Genomic DNA, 21,874 nt, shown 5'->3' on the forward strand with positions numbered 1-21,874 from the left:
ATTATGCAACTGAAAATTCCAACTGCCTTGCAGGGGGGGGGTGAGTTTGAGGTGTGGAATGGAGTGAGGTCCAATCAGCTTCCATATGCAAATGACCTTGGAACGCTGAGCGGGACTGCACAAAGCAGCCAGTCAACCCAGCCAGTGTCTGAGTGGCAGTTTTTCCGGCCTTACACTAAAGGCGGGCATTTTAGAATTTAGAACTTTGGCACCCACTACTCAATTATATATAAGGAGAGATAAAAACAGCGGAAAAGAAACAGGCATAACTTAGCAGTTTAACTATGCTATAGAAGGCATATATTTCTTCTGAATTAACAATCTAGTCCCTTTAAATATTCTTTCCCATTTTTAACACTGTTAGTTTTCAAAATCCCATTAACTAGCAGGCCTAAACATAATATGTTATAACCCTACAATCCAGCTCTCACACTGATAAAGCCATATAGCTTTCACCTTGTCCTGTAACATCTGGTCTTCTCGCTCAAAATAGTTAACAGCATACACATTCTGTAAATAAGTAACCCATTAATTATATTTTCCCTGCAATTCCTCTCTAAAAATTCAGACTGCCCATATCTTTTCATCCTCCTTCAATTAGGACATTACATGTACAGAGAGTAAATTGTTTCACATTAAAAATCCATGTTTTATAGCTTTCATTAGTCAGTCAAGACAATGCAAAAGTTGGAGGTACTTTGCTTCAGGTTATATTCATAAATCAATTGGGTGTCAAATAACAATATAAATCAGGTGTAGAAACACACAGCAGATAAACAGTTCTCAACAGCTTAAAAGTTCCAGTTTTAGTAGATCATTATCCCTTCAGCCCATTAAAACCATGCAGACTGTCAAAGAGTGCTACTTCCACTTATTTGTAAAGTTTACGTTTCTCTTGCTTTCTTTGAAGATGTCTCATCAAAATCGTTGTTCTTTTGTGCCTTTGATTTTTAAATGTTCCATCGTCTTCTGGCCTGCCTATGTACGAAAACAAGCAGCCTTGTATCTTGAACCCTGCATCAGCTACATTATTTCCAACCAGTCCATCAAAGCAGTAGCTGGGTAAATATCTCTTTGTAGATATCGAGTGTTGAAGCAGATCCGGTCATTTTCCATCTTGTATAGAGTCTGGCATCATCTGATTTTGTGCCTCTGTAATCTCCTCTCCGAAGCCCTCCCAAAACTCTCCCAAGGCTTCCAGGACAGCAGTTGTAATTTTTTCCATCAATTGGTTTTTTTTAAGCAGTCCCAGTAATCATCTGAGAACATCAGTATATTTCCATCCTTCAAGCAATCTCTCTCCTCAGATGCTGTCTCAAATAATGGGGCAGGGGGTGGAGTGGTGATACTCATCTGAAACAGTTTTTCCTTCAGGACGCTCCCCATCCCCAAAATTGCCAGCATTGACTGTGTTGGCCTGGTGTGGGGTGCTGGGGTGAACTTGGCTATCCATCTGGTGTACTGTCCTCATAGCACACCAGCGGACAGCCTTCCAAGTCTGCTTGAGGCAGTGGCTGGCTGGGCCTTCGAGTTCCCAAGACTTGTAGTTCTTGGGGACTTCAATGTTCATGCTGATGTCACTTACTCACAGGAGGCTTCGGACCTGGTATCATCCATGGTGGCACTGGGGCTCACCCAGATTGTATCAGGCCCCACACATCAAGCAGGCCACACTCTGGACTTAATCTTTGGCATGGGGTTAGATATGGATCCGATGGCCAAGATGCTGGTGCTATGGTCAGACCATTGTGCCCTGAAGGTCTGGCTGGGTACTTCCCCCTGTCTAGGTGACAAGCAGATTTATGCTCGCTTTCAGAAACTAATGGACCCAATTGGGTTCCAGAATGTTCTGCAGGAACCAATGTCTTCTGGCAATTCTCAAGATGAGCAGGTAGAGGACTGGAATGCCTGTCTCTCTGAAGTGTTGCCCTGCAAGAAGCTTATAATGCTCTTATGGACTTGTGACTTAATAACTGGACTGTGCAATAAGTGTGCCAAGGGAGGTGGAATGTGTGGTGACCACAAGCTGATGTCAAGTACCTGGACTGTAAACACACACCCAGATGAGGGAAGCCTCCCCCTGAGACAATGTGCCAGACCAAGGATGGATCCATGGGTTACCGGCCACCTCTCATCTGCAACACAGCAGAGGTGAACCAAGCACCCTGGCCACGAACAGCACACAGAAGCCAGTAAAAACATGCTGTAGAGGAATGCCATGTAATGCAAGGAAACATGAACATCTCCACAGAGGCTCCATGAACAGAAACCTCTGTCAGCACTCAGGCACATCTTCTGCCCCACCTTCGCCAGATACTGCACGTATGCTGCCCAGTATGACAAAAGATCTACTTGCATAAAGGGATTAACTGACTGACATGTACCTGCCAAGCCCATCAACCAGAGCGATCATCGGGCCATCATGACTAACAACCCTGGAGGCCTCTGCTATTGTCTTCTAAAGGTGTCACTGTTAGTAGTAATGGAATCAATATTGCCCAACCATTAAGCCCACCATCTTCCTGCAACTAGTTTTTGCTTAAGCAACTTCCTAGGGATGTGGAAAGGGAAGTGGCCAGTGAAGCCCACCCCGAAGTCCAGATAATGTATAAAAAGAGCAAGATTTGCCATAGTCTCTCTCTCTTCCTCTATAACTAACACCACCCTATCTTGCTGACTCTCGGTGTAGCGCTGCCCAGAGTCCACATGTTCTGCCGGTTCAGAATATGACCCCATTTTCCCCTTATACTCTCCCCTATAGTCTACCTTATAGTGAAGGATCACTTCATCACGTCAGGACAGGTCAGTATTGCCCAACCAACGAACTCCTGCTAATGCAAATGTCACTATGCCTTTCTGTCTATATTTCTTAGATCTGTGTAATTGTGTGTGTGTTTGAATTTATTGTATGCTTGTGAAAACTTCTCTTTAAGATTTGGTCTCTGTGTTTATTCCTGGGTTACTGGACTAAAGTGGGACTCCTGTATACAAAGGTTATTGTTCCCTATTTGCCAGTTGCCATTTAATATATTCAAATTCCCCATCTTTATTAATAAATTAAGGCAATTTGGCTAACAGAAGCCATCAACAAAATCACTCCTCAATGCCCTCTCCATTCCCAGCAAAAAACATCCCACTAGTACACCACCAAACTCTGGGGGGTGAAACAGGAACTCAGACTAGAGCAGGTTTGGTGGCAAGCTCACAAGGAAGTCACAAGAGCATCTTTTGTTTCTGCGTAAGGTAATTGAGAGAATGGTGGCAGAGCAGATTCAGAAATTCCTGGATTACACATCGGTGTTGGATCCATTCCAGTTCAACTTCTGCCCCGGACATAGGATGGAGATGACACTAGTCACCCTCACAGACAATCTCTGCAGGTAGCTGGATGAGGTGGGTTGGTGCCGCTGATATTGCTCGATCTCACAGCAGCATTCAACATGGCCAATTATGACCTATTGGCCCACTGCCTCACTGATGCTAGAGTTTGTGGGGTGACCTTGCAGTGGTTTACCTCATTCCTCCACAGTCATGGACAGAGGGTGGCGCTGGGTGCAAGGGTGTCCCCAAGGTACTCATTGGTATGCAGGATTCCTCAAGGGGTGCTCTTCTCCCCAAAGTTTTATTCAACAGATATATGCACCCCCTTGCCCAATCGGTGAAGAATTTCAGGCTGGGATATCACCAGTATGCTGATAACACCCAGCTATTTCTGTTGATGGGAGGCCGAACGGATGCCACTCCCGTGAACTTAGCTAAGGGTTTGGGGGCCATGGTGGGGTGGTTAAAGCACAGCTGGTTGAAACCGAATCCTGGTAACACTGAGGTTCTATGGCTGGGTGGGGTAGCCAGTTCTTGGCCCTTGACAGAGTGCCTTTAACACCGACTGTCAGGAACCTGGGCATGACTCTGGATACCTCCTTATCCATGGAGGCCCAGGTTGCGAAGGTTGCCCGCTTGGCATTTCTCCAACTATGCCAGGTCAGGCAACTGATTCCCTACTTGTCCTGCCCTGACCTAGCCATAGGGTTGCCAAGTTGTCTACCGGCGGGGGAGCCTCACTGCGGTCCGGGAGCTCTCCACTGAAGTGACGCGTGACGTCAAACACGTTGAGGGCGTGGCCCCGATCGTCGGAGGGAAAACCATAGAGTTTTCCCTCTGATGATCGGGGCCACGCCCCCAATGTGATCAACATGGTTGTGTCACCTCTGGTGATGCAGCCACGCTGCGCTTCAGGGGGCGGAGTTCCCCCCAGGGCCCAATTCCGTGGCGGCGGAAATCGGGCCTCCGAAGCAGGGGTTTACCCGCCCCCACTTGGCAGCCCTACCTGGCCATGATAATCCATGCATGCAACTGTCACCTCCAGGATAGACTACTGTACTTCACTACACAGGCTTACCCTTGAGACTGACCCAGAAGCTCCAGCTGATCCAGAAGGCAGCTTCGTGGGTCCTTATTGGGACACCTCAGATGGCACATATTCAGCCTGTGCTACGCAAGCTGCACTGACTACCAGTGGAGCACTGGATCAAGTTCAAGGTGTTGGTTTTGACTTTTAAGGCCCTTAGTGGTCAGGGAGCCTCATATCTTCAAGACTGCCTCTCTCAATATGCCCTGAGAAGAGCATTACACTGAGGAAGGTAAGAACTTCCTGGTGGTCCCCAGCCTGAGAGAGATCTGGCTGTCCTCAATCAGGCCAGGGCTTTTTCGGCCCTGGCCCATACCTGGTAGAACTCTCTGCCTGCGTACATCCGAGCCCTGCAGGATTTATTATCTTTCCACAGGGCTTGTAAGGCAGAGATGTTCTGCCAGGCTTTCAGCTGAGGACAGCAACAGCACAATTATGTGACCTGGTACCCTCATACTCCTCTGACCCCTTCTGTCCCCCCTCCCATCTTTTATATTTTTTTTCCTGGGAGGTCTGTGGTCTGCTAAACCAGGAATTCTGACTGCTAGCCATCTTGGAATAGATTGAGGCCCCCAAAATCAGGTGATCCCCTGGCCACCTGGGATCCCCTGCCATAGGGATGGCAACCCTATAAGGAAGTGAGCTGTGAGTTGTGAAAGCTCATATTGAAATAAAAGTTGTTCATCTTTAAGGTATCTCAGAAGATGGCTGTAATGGTAGGTTTGTAGGTAGGTAGGTTTATCCTGAATGTCTGCTGGACCCAGACTGTATAGGCCAGTACAAACACCTTGAATTTGGCCTGGAAACAAATTGGGAGCCCGTGGAGGTAGACCAAGACTAGGGTGAGATGATCCTGTGACCTACTCCAGTCAGCATCTTGACTGTGACATTCTGTACCAGTTAAAGTTTCTGAACACTTCTCAAGGGCAGCCTCACACAGAGCACACTGTAGCAATCTAATCTAGATATAACCAGGGTATGCACCACAGTGGCCAGATCTTTTCTGCTCAGGAAAGGCCACAGCTGGCTAACCAGTTGAAGTTGGTAAAAGGCACTCCTGGCCACAGCTGCCACCTGCTTATCCCGCAGTAGGCCTGGGTCCCAGAGCATCCCCAGACTAAAGACCTGTTCCTTCAAGGAACAGAATGGGTAGCATCAGAGAGCAACTTCTGGCTGCTGAATGGGAGGACGTACTAAAAGATCCCTTCTAATACCTAAGGTTTTTTCCATTGTTTTTATTAACCCTTTTTAACTTCGATACTTCTTGTCTTAACTATTTGTCTTAACTATTTTACCTCTTGTGCCATCTATCAATTAAATTGTTCCTTTTTGCTATTTTTAAAAGAAGATAAGAAGCCTTGCCTTGTTGGACACATCCCTCAGTTTTTATCTCTATGTTTAAGACTTTTAAGAATTTTACCGTCTTACTGTTTTTAATTAATGAACACTGAGTGACCTCAATTTCTCTCTGTTTGCAACCTTCCTGCCCGGTGATATTTTTTGCTTTTTTCTCTCTTCTGAGATATAATACTTAACTAGTAATTTGCAACTGATTGTTAAGGAGCCGGTGAGAGCAAGTGAAGGGCGGCTCCCGACAAAGACGCCAGAGCATGAAGCAAAGTGTTTACTCTGGAATGGACCCAACACCTTTAAAAAGTTGATATTGAGTTTTTAAATTTTTTAATTGAACCAGCAGTGATCTTGGAAGAGAAACTCACGGTACCAGCTAAGGCAATTACAAATTGAGCATGGAGCTGTGTAGTTAATAAGCAGGCAGGAAGATTAGTAGCAGTCTATAATGTGGTTTAAGTCCTTGCAGCATATCGCCAGCTAGTCTGTGGCCCCATTCTGACTTTTACTGGCCCCATGATGAATTTGAATAAGAGTTCCAGACAGGATGAAGAAATCTCTCCGTCTTCATCAAAACAATTAAAAATTGATGATTATTATTGTTTACCTCAAATTTCCACTGCAAACTGCTTTGCTATGCTAGAAAGCGGGGGGGGGGCGGCTGGTTGATGACCTGAATATGATGGTGTCTGGTGGTTCGAGGTCTGGGGAGAAATCAAAGTGTGATATAGTGGAGGAGAGCCCCACGGTGCAGTGTAATATATGGGAGATGACTCCTTGGGAAGCAGCCATCGACCCCCCAGATTTGCTACAGCTGACAGCTGGAACAGTGGATCATGTCTACAAAAGGTTACAGCAGCTGAATAACAAAATAGAGTCTTTCAGCAACCAGATAGAACTCTATCAGACTGTCAGTGCACAACACTCAGTAAAGGTATTTCTAACGAGTCTAGTAAGCAGGCGGATCCAAAGGAGGGAGATCAAAAGCAGGGTCCTGTTAGTAAAAACAGACTAAAGGCAAACAATTATGATAAACCCCTCCAACTAGTGCTACGACCCGCCAAAGTCTGTCTGAACATCTTCCCTTTAGGGGTAGTACCCCAAACTGGAACACCAGAATGGCGGTCAAGATACAGCTGAAAGCACTGATGGATGATCGGCTGGAGGTGAGAGATCTAACGGACCTCGAAGTCCTACCTAGAGTGGATAGGTATGATAGAGTACTCCTTGCCTTCAATACTCCGTATATTCCAGCCCTCCTTCTGAAGAACAAAAGGTTTCTTTGGTCAAGAGGCATCTCCCCAACGCAAGTCTTTGCGAATGAAATTCTGAAACCTTTTCTATTGAGGATTAATGCTCCAGATCCCCAACTCCATTCTCAAAATATACCTCCAAGTTCCAGTGATTTCAAGGATCCAGCCAAGGGAGATTATACGGTTAATAAGCTCTGTCTCTGTCCCATGTCCTGGGCGAAAACCAGACTGGAAAGGATCTAGGATGGAAGCATCATCCAGAAAGCTCTGCAGCTGTAATGCCACCGCCCTCTCAATCAGTTTTCCCAAATAGGGCAAATTGGACACCGGCCAGTAGTTAGCCAATTCCGCCGGGTCCAAAGAAGGTTTTTTCAAGAGTGGGCGGACCACTGCATCCTTGAGTGCCCCCGGGAACTGTCCCTCCGAGAGGGACTTGTTGATAATCTCTCATAGGGCACCTCGAAACCCCTCGTGGCCTGCTTTTATGAGCCGGGGAGGGCATAAATACGAGCAATCTGTCTACTTCCTCCAGGCTGAGTAGGCTAAAACACTCTAAACCCGGAGCCAAAGCCATGCAAGGGGCCTCGAGTTCGCTCACTGTTTTAACTGTGGCGGGGAGGTCACGGCGGGTTAATCTCCTTTTAAATGATCTGGCACCCTTTATGAGTGGTGTCAACAGTCATTTCCCCAAACTGGGAGTATATGCCAATGATGTTGTCCTTCTGTCACTTTCAAAGGTTCTGTCACTTTCAAAGGCTTTTCAGTATACTGTGATAAGAACCTGCTGTCCCTCAATTTTGATAAGTCAAAAATTATTGTGTGCGGTCAGAGTTGGAAACTCTAAATGGACTGTTTGAGGAAATCCTATTGAACAGGTGAAGAGTTTCCGATACCTCGGTATACATTTCCATTACAATGCTAACTGGGTCTCTCACACTAAGGAGGTTGTAAAATCAGTGAATATCAGTGAACTTGCAATTTCCCACTTTTATTATATGAAAGGAAATCAATTTATTCCTGCTGTTCTCAAGGTGTTTAACCACAAAATATGTGCTAAATTACTCTATGGAGCCCTAATTTGGATCTCTGCTTTTAATAAAAAAGTTGAAAGAGTCCAATCCAAATTTCTTAGGAAAATTCTAGGGCTCCCAACTTGCATTCCTTATGCGGCAATATGCCTTGAGACAAACCAGAGATGCTTAGTCACTAAAGCATGGCTCACAACTTTTAAATTTTGGCTGTGCTTCCTCTATAGAAGTGAACCTAATAGTCTCATTGCTTATATGCTATATGAATCTCAGCTATCAGATTGGTTGACACGTGTTGAAGGGAAAATTACACTGATGGGGCTCAGCATAGATGATTTGATCCTTCTTCCAGAGAAGTATGCTTTTGGCATGATTAAACAGAGATTGATTGATATAGAAATGCAAGAACTTAGAAGTTTTGCTACCGGACACTGCTCTCCCATTCATTGGGGGATTTTTCTTAACAGGCCGCTTCCAGAATATTTTTCCTGTCTGATCGATCCCTATATTAGAAGGGTATTCACGCTGGCCCATTTTAATGTGCTCCCCTCAGCTGTGGTATATGGGAGATTTAAAAAAAAACAAAAACAACCATTCCCGGATATGTTATGTCCCTGTGGGTTAAAACAGATTGAAGGAATGGACCATGTATTTCTAACCTGTAGATTTTACCAGGATTTACATGCTTATCACCTCGTCCCTATACTGTGATCTCTGGAGGTGAAATCTGAGGAAAGTAAGTTAATGAACCTTCTAGCCTCAAACAGGGCTGATACCATCGAAGCGGTGGGAAACTTCCTTTACAGTGTGTATAGGAGGAGAAGTTCTTTTTTGGCAGAAGGGGAAGTGAATTAACTGTTTTGCTTGTTTGCTGTTTTTGTACTGAAGGCTGCTGTTGTTATGCCAATAAAGGTTTGTTGTGTAGTGTTGTGTGAATGGGTAGCATCTTCAATCCAGGATCGAACCTTCAGCTCACTAGTAGCACTCAAATTTGTCCCTTTAAGTCCCCTGACCCCTTGGTCCTGATTCAAATCAGATCTTATATGCATGAGAATTAGTTTGGGCCAGTTCCTTGGAGAGATAGCATAGAAATTTTCCAAATAAATAAAAAATAAACTCTTAAAATTGCTGGGAGCTCTGATCTTGGAGTTCCCGAGACACATCTGGCTTGGCCCTCGAAGAGCAAGAACTAATCATGCATGTGTGAACAATGTCCTAGATATATCAGAACCCTGGCTATAGCAATAAATCATTTTTTTCCCTTTTCATTTTTATTGTCCATTCACCTTGTCTCAGAGCCAGGGAAGCATTCAATTGAATTGCTTTTAAGGTCATGTAGCTTGTTTCTTGCACATGTAACTGCACTTAATAAGTTGCCTAGAAAGAACTGACACCCATTGCATAGTATAGTGTTTGTTTTTCTCGAGGTCACTGATGGAAGCCAGACAGCAATGCAGGTGATGAATTATGCATGGCGGCTCTGAACAGAGAGTCCTCAATGTCCTCTGACAATTGTTCAGTATTCTCGATGGTGTCTGATGTCTGGAATGGTGGGGATGTGCCATTTTTGACTTCCATACTTACCAGTCAAGGATCATATGACACTGATGCCATTTCTCAATTTTTCCACTGATGCTTAATCAACTTGGAACCAAATAGAGGATGTGTATCAGTTCTTTGAAACAAGTCCCTGTTCATATAGTTTTCAGAAAATTAAAATTTCATCCTGAGAAATTTGAAAGGTCAAACGAATAGCAATAGACCAAAGTATTCGAAACATTGATTTGGTGTATTTCTGAGGCACTGTAGTCCACAAGTCCAGCTTTGCTTGTCAGGCTGTTCTCACTGCCCCATACCAGGTCGGGGGGGGGGGGGGTTTGGCCTCAATCCAAAGAATCCAATTCTGAGCAGCTCAAGGAACTTTGGATGTGTTCCTCCTCCAAAAATAAACAGACAAATAAAAGACTCCTGGATTCTGGATCCAGACTTTGCATTCTACTGGTCTGAGTAGTTCTGTTCCCTCACTTCTCTTCTGCCAGCCCTTTCCATCAGGCATCGGACTAATTTAATAAGCAAAGTGATTTCCTTCTTTGTGGTTTGTAATGTTGCTTTTAGACAAAGGTGACTTCCACACAGGCTTTTGCTCCATTTGGCCTCTCTAACAGCAGCAGTTCCCCATCCTCCTATGACAGCAGCCGTTCCCCATCCTGAGCACCACATGAGTGGCTCCTGGGGCTTCCCCTTTAAGCTGGAATAAAACCAACACCACCCCTTTGCTCCAGCAAAAAGAGAAAACATCGCAGAGACTTTGGGTGGACTGTTGGCCTGCAGCCAATCCAGGGAGGGGGCAGGGCTAAACTCTCTTTTTCTCTTTCCCCGTTCAGCCCTTTAACAGGCTATTTTCCCAGCTGTGGTGTTGCCACTCAGCTCTGAAGGGGGAAAGAGGGGGCATCTCCTTTCATCCCCATCAAATATGTAAATAGCCCTTTCCCATTCACAGCTGAGCAGTAGTGCCACTACTGTACTGTGGGAAGGGGGAAAGCCCATTGAAGGACTTAAAAGGGCAACTGTCCATCTCCACGTCATAGTTGAGCCGTGGCACTGCCACTCAGCTGTGAAGGGGGAAAGAGGGTGCAATTCTTATCACCTGGATCCTTTTGCGCTGACTCAGTGGATTGTAAAGAGGGGCAATTTCAACAGCAAGTGGCATGGAGACAGAGGCTGTCCCCTGCCTCCTTTCACCACACTTGAAGGTACCTCCCCCCGTGTATAAAAGTGGCCTAAATTAGTTGTCTTGTGATGATATGTTATCTTTGTAGCCTTTTTTTCCTGTTTTTAATCATGTTCCTACCAAATTATCATTATTGTAATTGCTATTAATTATTGTTAGTACTGTTACTATTTGACATCAGTGGAGACTGAAATCACGCAACTAATTGCCTAGTAAACAAAATTTAGATTGTAGCAGGAACTCCTTTGCATATTAGGCGACACACCCCTAATGTAGCCAATCCTCCAAGAGCTTACTGAGCTCTTCTTACAGGAGCTACTGTAAGCTCTTGGAGGATTGGCTACACTAGGGGTGTGTCGCCTAATATGCAAAGGAGTTCCTGCTACAAAAAAAGCCCTGCGTAACCTTTATTAATAACTTCCATTCCTTGTGCTGTTTTCTGTTACCGTTGAGAAGCATTTGCAGGAGATATTAATCTATTCTTACATAGTATCATATATGGTTTGTCTGCAAGGGGACAAACCTGGGGAACCTTTGGGGTCCTTTTCCTGCCTCCCTTCTCCCTCCTTCTCTTGCATCCAGCCCAGGAATTCAATAATTTCTGCTTTCTCAGGGATTTGTATGTTGTCTTTTGCTAATCACAAACTCAAGAGCTGTTGCCAGCCAAAATCTTGAGTTATATGGACCAGTCAGAATCACCGTTCTGTTGGGGAGCGGCTGTTTCTTTGTCCCTCCAGCTCTTTAGCATGCATTCCCTGTGTCGTCCCAGGATATCATGGTTGTGCCCTTGCAGAACGCCAGCAAAGTTCCATGATAGAGACCCAGATTACAGAAGAGGGATCCCTTTTTTGAATGCTGGTGTGCCTACAAAACTCACTGCGTGAAGAAAATTAGCACATGTAAGAGAAGGCTCTAGCATAATCCTTCCCTTGATGTGACCACCTCTTTTTTCCCTAACAAGCTTTCAAAAATGAAGCAGTCCAGGTCTGCTATGAGATTTTACTGTGCAGATAAATCAACCTGCAGCCATTTGGCTAGCTTTGGGAGAATAGTAATTGTTGGCTTTGTTGTAATTACCAGACCAAGAACATACTGCTGAAGTTTGTTTGTTTTTAATAACATTTTATTTTTAACTAAGACAAACAAACATACACAAGTTGGGGGGGTTCCATTTCATCATTAAAATATCTAGTTAAGTATCTCATACAGTGTCTAAATATCTATGTTCTACATTCTACCCGATTTCCATATATACTCTTTTGCAATTTATCCAAAATAAAGGTCCTGTTCCTTTTAAATTGGTTATATGTCAGTCTAAGATCTTAAAAAATTATATAGTCTCTCTTGTCCAAAGGGTATTGACCTTCTTCTCTTGAAAATAAGTGTAAACTCACATTTCCAGAAAGTTTTAACCATTTTTGTAGGATTTCATCCTCTTCTTCATCCTCTGGTTTCTCCTCTTAAGTTTTAAGGTCTTAATTCTGTGTCTTTTCCCCTTGTATGTAAGGAAAATAACTTCTGGAGGTAGCCCACTATATTCAATTCTTTGGATGGTTTGAGGTTCCATATATTTATTTTCCTATCTTTGAAGGAAAATTTCATTTTCTGCTGTAAGGACTTCATCTCTTGTCATTCTTTCATATAGTCTCACATTCAGTTCTCCAAGCATTTTGTTTCTTTTTGTATAGGTTGAGTTCATTCTGTAGTCCATGTCATTTTGCTTACAGACTTCATCTGTATTTTCTGTATCCATATCTCTCACAAAGATGTATGCCCTGTCAGTTTTCTCTTTCAGCTGGCTGGTCTTCTGCTGTAGAAGTAAATCTAGCTTTGATTGCAAAGAGTCCAGAGCTTTTTTCACAGCTTTTTCTACTAATAGAGTAATTTTTTTCTTGTACAAAAAGTTGGAGATCTGTCACAATTGGTGTAAGAACATTTTCCCCTTCTTCTACTCGAGCCATTTTAAAATATTGAGTTAAAATCAGAGAATCTCTCCAGCTCTTTGTCAATAAAATCTCTACAATCACAGAGCTTTCTATGCTTACCCAATTACAGTAAAAACAAGAGGATTCCCAGGCAAGGCAGACAGTCTTATCATTTAGTTGTAATACAGACTTATCAGTTGTTTACAAGAACCTCAGAACATAATATACTTTACAATTTTCAACAAACCACAAAAGTATACACAATGAGTTATAAGGAAATGATGTAGTGAAAGTTAGAAATATATGCTTAATAGGTTATAACTCTTCCTTCTTTCTTCTTGATTTTAGTTTATGGTCGAAATAATAAGATGTAGATATTTATAATCAAAATTAAATGTCTTTCTATGGCTCAGTTATAATTCCAGGGAAGGTAGGTTTCTATTTCAATAATATACAGTCTGATGCTTATTACAGTACTCCAAAGATTTATAATTCACAACATGGTTTTGTAATCCAAAGTATAATGATATCACATTTATAAATCTGTTTCACAATTTTCTTCAGACATCAACTTTCTCTTCTTTAACCCAGTAAATTTATTAAGAAAGTTCCTTTCTCTTCTTTTCATAGTCGTTTTAGAGAAGTGGGGGGGGGAGAAGGATTCCTCACCCCTCCCTTTTCCCCCCTTACAAACAATTTAAAGGGCTTAATCAGTGGAAAAGTTCCTAGTAATGTTGCAATTAAGGTTACTCACAGTGATTTATCTTCTTGGTTTTGGGTTGGTTTTTTTGCTGAGATGTTCTGTTTCCCCCTCACCTCAGGAGTCACGACTTCCCGTTCATGGCTGCCATGGACGCTCTCACTGAGATCTTGCTGGAGGCGGTCTTGGACTTCCACCTGCTTGCTGCCGCTCGCAGGGAGTCCGAGTCAAGCCTCTTGCCATGAGCTCCTCTCCGGAGAGCTCATTGGAGTTTGGGAGCCCCTGAACTCCTCTTAAGGATCCAGTGATCCGGTAGCTTTATGAGAGCAAGTCCCTGAGCCAACCATTCTCGTTGCCCCGAAAACCAAAAGTCAACATACTGCAGAAGTTGAACTCAGAAGTAAACAGTGGAAAACATTTCTTTTTCATTTGGATTATTTCTTTTTATGAATGTGTTTTATGTTCCTCATTAACTCCTTACTGCATAAACCTTTCTAACTGAGTTCACTTTTTAACCTGGACATTTTTCCCAGTTCCCATCCCCAGCTTCCCCTGTGTTAGCCAAATTGCCTTATTTCTTCGATAAAGATGGGGAATTATGAATATTAAATGTCAATAGGCATAAACAACGGAAGCAATAACCTGTGCGTACCAGAGTCCAATTTTTCCAGACCCCCAGAAATAGATGTAGAGACTTGATATTAAAATGTAATGATTTCTTTACTGGGAGTTCTTGCACACACACTTACAATGAAGCAATCACACACTCAATCAATACAGAACTAAGAATATTAGACAGAAAGGTACAGCGACAGTTGCATTAGCAGGAGGTATCATTGATGGGGTGATACATTACCTGACTGACGAGATGAGGTGATCCTGCAGCGAAAAATGGGGAAAATACTAGGAAAGGGGACATGTGTTGGCCAGCAGCACACAGGAGAGACTCCAGACAGTACTAGGAATGGAGCCAGTAAAGGTAGGGTGGGGTTAGGTGGGAAGTGAGAGAGAGAGCAATGGGGTGATGCTCCCTTTATATACTCTAAACTGACTGGGGGAATGATTCACCAATCACATAGTCCCCAAGATTCTAGAGAGGTTCAGTTACTAATGGTCAGGAGATGATCGGGAGAACAGGATTAATGTTTGGGCAATTGCAATGACATTCAACTAATTGTGATACCTTTGAAAGACAAAAGGAAAGACAGGAGTAGTCATGGGTGATCATTAGTCTTAATGTTATTAGGATGGATTGTTGATGGAATCATAGCAGCTGCTTAATCCTGTCACATCGCAAGTCCTTTTGTTATACAATGAGTAATACGTGCAGCATCTGGAGAAGGTGGGGGGAGAGAAGGTGCCTGCATGCTGGAGAAGGGTTCCCTCTAAGGAGTCTCTGCTGGAACACTCAGGATTTCTGTGTAAACCATGGCTTCTCCTTGGCAAACTGCTGCCAGTTGCTGCATGCTTCGAGTGTCAGGGATGCTGGCTTGCCTCCTACAGGGATGCAGGGTTGCAAGGCTTCGGGCATGCCACAGGTCCACATATGGCTGGCACACTGCTTCAGGGTAAGGCTTCCCTCGGCTGGGCATCTGTCTTCAGTCCAGGAGGTTGGCACCTTCATCAGGTCTGCCGCACAGTCCAGTTCCTTGGCACATTCATTGCATAGTCCAGTTTATGATTACAGTCCACAGCCTTATAGATGCTGTGTAAGGCTCTTGCAGGGCAACACCTGCCCATTTTGGTATCCAAGTAAGTGAGCCCAACTGTTCTAATTGTGACATAAACAATTAATTCCTGACAAACTCACAGCCACATGGAGATTAAGCTGGAATTCCTGTTTGCATGCAACCACATATTCAATCCGCAGTTCTTTTGTGGCAGTTGCTCTACTTTCCTTCCAACTTCCCTCATTTTGGTGGTTGACATTGATAATTCTGAGATAAGAAAGTATATGGGTCATAATAAAAAAGAACTAAGATTAGCAAATGCCATGACAATATGCGCAGAATATATCAAGAGAATATGTTTAAAGAAAATATATTTAGATAATTTTCAAATAAACTTTTGTCTATTTTAAATTACTTATAATAATTTAAGCAGACAGTTGTCTTAAAGAACAATGGCAAATAAAGGTTTTTTTAAACAATGCTAAGTACAAACAAAACATGCAACTAAAATAAAGTTATGCACATAAGCGTTTGGACATCTAAGTGTGCAATAGTACAAACATCTCAATTAAAAATTCCAAAGACTTATTTAAACATATAAAAATGAAACTATTAATATTGAACTCAAAATTATTTAGATGAAGATTCTGGCTATTTTCTCTTTGTTTCGAAGTATTTCTTCTTCAAAAATAACAGTTCTTAACAAATACAAAGTATAAATAATAATAATTCAGTAAGATTACAGTTTTCATTAGTGTTGCCAATGTGATCTAAAAGAGCCTACCTCCCTTGCATTAAGCAATTAAATTGATATATATTATTCAATACTTTTAATATAGGAATCCTAAAAATGAAAAAAGAGTAAATAGCTACAAGGAATGTGTACATAAAAATTAATAATATCTCCCCATAGAGATAGCTCACCATGTAGATGAGGTGTTAATGTTCTAGTCTAAAGCTGAATCAATCCAATCTCTTTGCAGAGGATGAAGCTCCTAACTCTAATGTGGTGAGTGGGAGGAAGGTAAGCCTTCAGCTGAAACAATGCTCAATGGATTTAAAGGGACCAGAGCTCTATTAAAGGTTTTCTCAGAAATATTTTTTTCAAAAGGCCTTTACAAAAAGCATGACAGATCTAGCTCCTGATTTAAACCCACCAGTTCAAGGGAATGGAGTCTATGAATCAAAATGCCTCTTTCTGAAACAAAGGGTTTTGTACCTCAGTTCTATCAAATGGATGCTGAGAAATAAAGTCTTCAAAGGAATGGTTGTTATTATGACAATGCTCAGTCAGTGGAGACTGTAGGTTCACATTCTTTATTTTTTTACCTGTGTTCTATAATTCGTGTGCGTACTGCTCTAGTGGACAAGCCTACATAAAATCTTTTGCAAGAGCAAATGAGGAGGTATATAGCACATTTAGTGGCACAGGTGGTCAGAGATGAGAGTTCTCTCTGAAAGCCTAAATGAGGAAAAACCAATTTATCTGTTATTAAAGACATATGGCAAACAGAACAATACCCACAAACTTTGTGCACTCTAAGGGGAACATTCTGCTGCGATGGGCTTAAGGCATCCGATCCGATAAGCACATTTCGAATATTATGAGTCATTTAAAAACCTATCCAAGGTTTGTCCTGGCAACCTGGAATACCATTTAAAACATGCCAATGCTTTAGAATAGTTGTCTTAATATGATTAGCCAATGGAGTGTAGGCGAGAGCACAAAAAATTCTATTGCTCCCTCTGTTTTGTTTATTATCCCACTAGACAAGAACTGCTCTTGTGGTGCTTTTCTGGCCCGAGCCCAGGCCCCTTGTATTACGTTCAGAGGATAACCTCTATGTGTCAGTTGAGAGGCTAGGTTTCTGGAATCCCTTTCAAAGTCAGTTTCCCTAGTAGAATTATGTTTTAAGTGCAGAGACTGTCTATATGGTAAGCTGGAACATAAATGATGTACATGGTGAGAATTAAAGTGTAAGTAAGAATTTTTATCTGTAGCTTTACTGTAAATCTTTACTGCAAGAGTTAGGGTAGTAACAAAAACAGTAGTATCTAAATAGTTAATTTTAGTGGGGCTATACTGTGAGGTAAATTTAATAGAACAGTGGATATTATTAAATCAATCTAAAAAAAGAGTCTATTTTATGTTCATCACGAAATAAAAGGAAAATGTCATAAATAAATATTTTATATAGAATGATTTAATAAAAAAGGATTATTATTCTGAACATAAATCCAGATCTCCTCTAAATTGGCCATAAATAAGTTGGCTACTGAAGGGGCAAAAGAACTGCCCATAGCCACCCCCTTGGTCTGTATGTACAAATCTTATTGATATCAAAAATAATTCTTTTCTAAAATGATATCTATTAAGTCCAATAGAAAATAAGTACGGGGGTGTCATTCAGTGCATAAATTAAGTACAATCAATCAATCTTTATTTGTTACAGCACCAAGCCAGCAAATCAGTAACATCATACAAAACCGATATTAACAATTTGTTAAAATACAAATATACAAATATAAAAGGTAAAGGTAAAGGTTTCTCTTGCTCAAAAGTCAGTCGAATCCTATTCTAGGGATGTGGTGCTCATCTCCGTTTCCAAGCTGAAGAGCCAGTGCTTGCAATTTCTTGCTTTTGAACTCCTAGGTTGGCAGAACCTGGGACTAGAGATGGGAGCTCACTCCATCATGCAGCACTCGGGTCTCGAACTGCCAAACTACCGACTTTCAGGTCTGCAGTTCAGCGTCTTAACCACTTGAGCCACCGCAGCCCCTCACAAATATAAAAACCATGGTCTAAAAGATTTGAGGGGTTAAATAGTCTTTTCTTTGCGGATACAGTAACAAATTTAGCTACTTTCAATCTAAATGGCTGAGGGCAGTCCATAAGAAACGAAACTTTCTGGGACTTTCTCCCCAAGCAGTTCTGGCCTTTGGTAGGGAACAGATCAAGAAAGTGCTGAAACAGAGAATGAGGGACACAAAGAGACAGCTTGACCTAGCCAGATGCCCAGCCTATATAATGTCCAAGCAAAGCAGGTACTGACTTCTCACTCCTAATTGCCTTTCTAACTTAGATGATCACAAGATCAGAAAAGCTTTCACTTTAGCTAGATGCTCAGCCCTTCCCTTGGCTGTCCTTGAGGGGAGGTACGGGAAGATACCTTTTGACCAGAGACTTTGTCAGTGTGATTTGGGAGAAGCTGAAACTATTGAACATATGCTTCTCACATAGGTACAAGTTGGTTCAAGCCAAATATATCTTACCTTTGGTAAAGGAAATGTCTGGTATGATGGACTCTGTGTCAATTACTTCTTCTCAGATGATAACCAGACCATTACCAAGGTAAAGGTAAAGGTAAAGGTTCCCTTGCTCGAAAGCCAGTCGAATCCGACTCTAGGGTTGCGGTGCTCATCTCCGTTTCAAAGCCGAAGAGCCAGCGCTGTCTGAAGACGTTTCCGTGGTCATGTGGCCGGCATGACTAAACACCAAGGCGCACGGAACGCTGTTACCTTCCCACCGAAGTGGTACCTATTTATCTACTTGCAATTTCTTGCTTTCGAACTGCTAGATTGGCAGGAGCTGGAACTAGAGACAGGAGCTCACCCCATCTTGCGGCACCCGGGTCTTGAACTGCTGAACTACTGACCTTCCACAGCCTGCAGTTCAGCGTCTTAACCACTTGAGCCACCGCAGCTGGACTCAAGTGTCAAGTGATGGACTCTGTGTCAATTACTTCTTGTCAGATGATAACCAGACCATTACCAAACTTGTAGCTAAATTAAGTACATTTTCTAGGCAGTCCCTAGCCTCATTATAATTCTGAGGCATGTGGACAGATTAGTGCAACCATAAATATGGAGGGAAACTGGAAACAAAATGGCCATTGGAAAGTAGCAAGTGTAGCAGACCAGATTCTGGTGAGGATGCTGGAAGAATTCAGATACTCTCTGGACTTTCAAGCTTCATTTGCAGAATTCTACAGGCAAAAGTGTCTGGAGGGGACAGAGGCCTACTAAAGATACAAGGGAATGAGGAATGGGTGTGAGATTGGCTACTGAATTGGTTGCTCTTCTTTAGTTGACTAATGATTTCTTGACAGGAGTCTGATTGCTTGGTTAGATCATTCACCTCTTCCTTCTTCCCCATCAGGACAATATTTTTAAACTAGAAGATTCACATTTTGAAAACGGCAGAGGAAAAAGCCCCTACGACCCCAAATTGCTGACAGCTTCTCTTTTAATAGGTATGTAGTGTTGTGTAAAATGAATATCTACAGTGACCTGCTTCTTCCCTTTCCTAAGGTTTTGCGTCCTATTTTTCAAAGTTTTTTTTGAGAAGAGTTGAAATATGGCTTTACTCAATAGCATTGCAAGCTAGGACAGGCTTAATCCTGCATAACTAATAGTTACGCATAATCTCTGTTGAAGGATGTGCAATTTGGGGCTTTCTCCTAGAATTACAATGGTACAAGCCGTAAACTCTGGATTCGAAGGAGGACAGGGGATGCCCAGACTGTTGCAAAGTAAATAAATAAAAATGTAACTGATTAAAGGCTGTGAGCATTGATGTCAACCCAGTGTCTCCGAAATGGTTTTTAGTTCTCTTCCTGTGGGCCGAACTAGACCTGAGGCCAGGAGTTCTGTGAGTGAGCACGCAGTGACCTAATTTGAACTGGGAGACAACACAAGGTCCCCCCACCACACCCTTTTCCCAAAGAGAAATGGCCCTACATTCACTTTTTCCTATGAATGAGGGCTGGATTGCACCATCTTTGGGCAGTTTTTTTCTTGTTCTGTATGCCACCTGGCCTCAGGAATGTGGTTATGTAGAAAAGTGTGTTGTGTTACTTGGAGACACTCATAACTGTACATATTAAGGACAGCTCTGTTTGAGCAGGTTGCTAACCTTCCAGGTGGGGCATGGAAGTCTTCAAGAATTATAACTGATCTCCAGACAACAGAGATCCAGTTTCCCTGGAGGAAATGACAGTATTAGAGGGTGGGCTCTGTGACATCACATCCTTGCTGAACTCCCTCCCAGGCTCCACTGTTACCCAAACTGGACCCAGAGAAAGGGAAATTAACTTTAGAAAAGGTTCCAGAAAGGAATCACGCAGGACCTTGGCCTATGTAAACACAAACAAATCATTGTATTGTATGTAAAATAAAATAAAATGAATGAAAATGTAAAGAACCTACACTGGGCACCTGAAAACTAATTCCCCAAATAACAACACATGTACACATACACACCAACAAGAGGAAATTGGGAAGTTTTAGGGAAGGGACATATGACCTGAAATCCTGGACGAAGTCTGGAGGGGTCCAGGGTAGGGTTGCCAAGTGGCACTTACCTTGCCGGCGGGGGACTCCGTTGCAGATCCTGGCGTGCGCACGTGCACCGCATGTATGTCACAGGGAAGTGACGTCATGACGCCGGGCACGCTGGGGGCGCGGCCACGACCATACAAGGGGAAACCATAGAGTTTTCCCTTGTATGGCCGTGGCCCCACCCCCAGCATGCCCGGCGTCATGACATCACTTCCCTGTGACGTGCACGCTGGGGCGGGGTTCCCCCGGGGCCCGATTCCCCAGCGTCGGGGAATGGGCTTCTGGGGCGGGGGGGATTTCCGCCCCCCGGGGGGACTTGGCAGCCCTAGTCCAGGGGCAAACACAGCTGAGGTCCAAGGAGCAAAGTGAGGAGCTGGCTAAGCAAGGAGACTCTTTTATGGGCAGAAGATCCCCAGGGAAGGTGGGATTTGGGCCATCCTAGTTTTGGATTGGGTCAGAATAAAATGTTTGCATCTCACTGACTGGTTTAAAGTTAACTGCTGTCAAACTTTGGCAGGGAAAAGTGGGGAAAATACTTTGATTAGGCTGCCGTGAGTAAAATCTGCATGGGCACAAAGAACCTGGGTGAGGCAAAGTGATTAACATACTTTAATTGGGTTGAAGTGAGCCAGATCTGCACTGACACAAAGGTTTGGGTGAGTCAAGATAGCTCCTGAAACAGAATAAAGGGTAAATTAATGACTTCAGCGTCCTTCTTGATAGAGTGGAAAAAGGAAAAAGAGGAACCAGTCATTGGTTAATGTAATAGCAACTGTATTAGATTGGGCAGACACCTCTGGGGTATGCCAGGATATTCCAGAGTTGAAACGTCTTTTGTTATTGAGAATGAAGTCTTATTGTTATTGAGAACCCTGAGCTGGGGGAGATTGCACACTTCCAGCACACACTTCCTCTCCTGTCCCTGGGAATTTCCCAGTGGCATGGCCAGTGTTCCCTCTAAGCTGAGTTAGTGTGAGCTAGCTCACAGTTTTTTAGCCTCCAGCTCACACATTTTTTCTTAGCTCAGGAAGGATGCTCCAGAGCAAACTAATTTATGCAGTAGCCAAATTGTTTGCTCAATTTCCCAACACTTCCCAACATGCCACCCCCCAGTCTCCAAGAATTTCTCAACCTGAAGTTGGCAATAAGGTTGCCAGGTCTTACCTTACTGCCGGTGGAGGGATCTTCACTCCTCTCTGGGAGCTTCACGCACATGGTGCAATGATATCACCTGGAAGTGAAGTCATCACACAGCCAATGCTGCATGGTGACACTCTAGGTTTTGGACAAAACTCTATGGTTTTGAGCCCAAATTTACCATAGAGTTCTGCCTAAAACCTAGAGCATCACTGTGCGGCAGCGGCAGCATGACGACATCACTTCTAGATGATGTCATTGTGCCACGTTTGAGGGCATTTGTGGGAGGGAGGAGCCTGCAAAAGCGGGGAAACCCCTACCTGGTCTGGGGA

The 21,874-nt window shown here is 43.2% G+C and overlaps 1 protein-coding gene across 1 annotated transcript in view; it reads left to right on the plus strand.

Moving 5' to 3' along the window:
* Positions 1-21,874, plus strand: part of SEMA3A (semaphorin 3A) — a 397,277-nt gene that overhangs the window by 233,586 nt on the left and 141,817 nt on the right. The window contains exon 5 of the mRNA XM_015422974.1: positions 19,225-19,318. Within this exon, the coding sequence (XP_015278460.1) occupies positions 19,225-19,318 (94 nt within the window). The remainder of the gene's footprint in view (positions 1-19,224; positions 19,319-21,874) is intronic.

This window comes from Gekko japonicus, unplaced genomic scaffold, assembly GCF_001447785.1.
Source record: "Gekko japonicus isolate JY-2015 unplaced genomic scaffold, Gekko_japonicus_V1.1 scaffold145, whole genome shotgun sequence".
In the NCBI taxonomy this organism is placed as follows: domain Eukaryota; kingdom Metazoa; phylum Chordata; class Lepidosauria; order Squamata; family Gekkonidae; genus Gekko; species Gekko japonicus.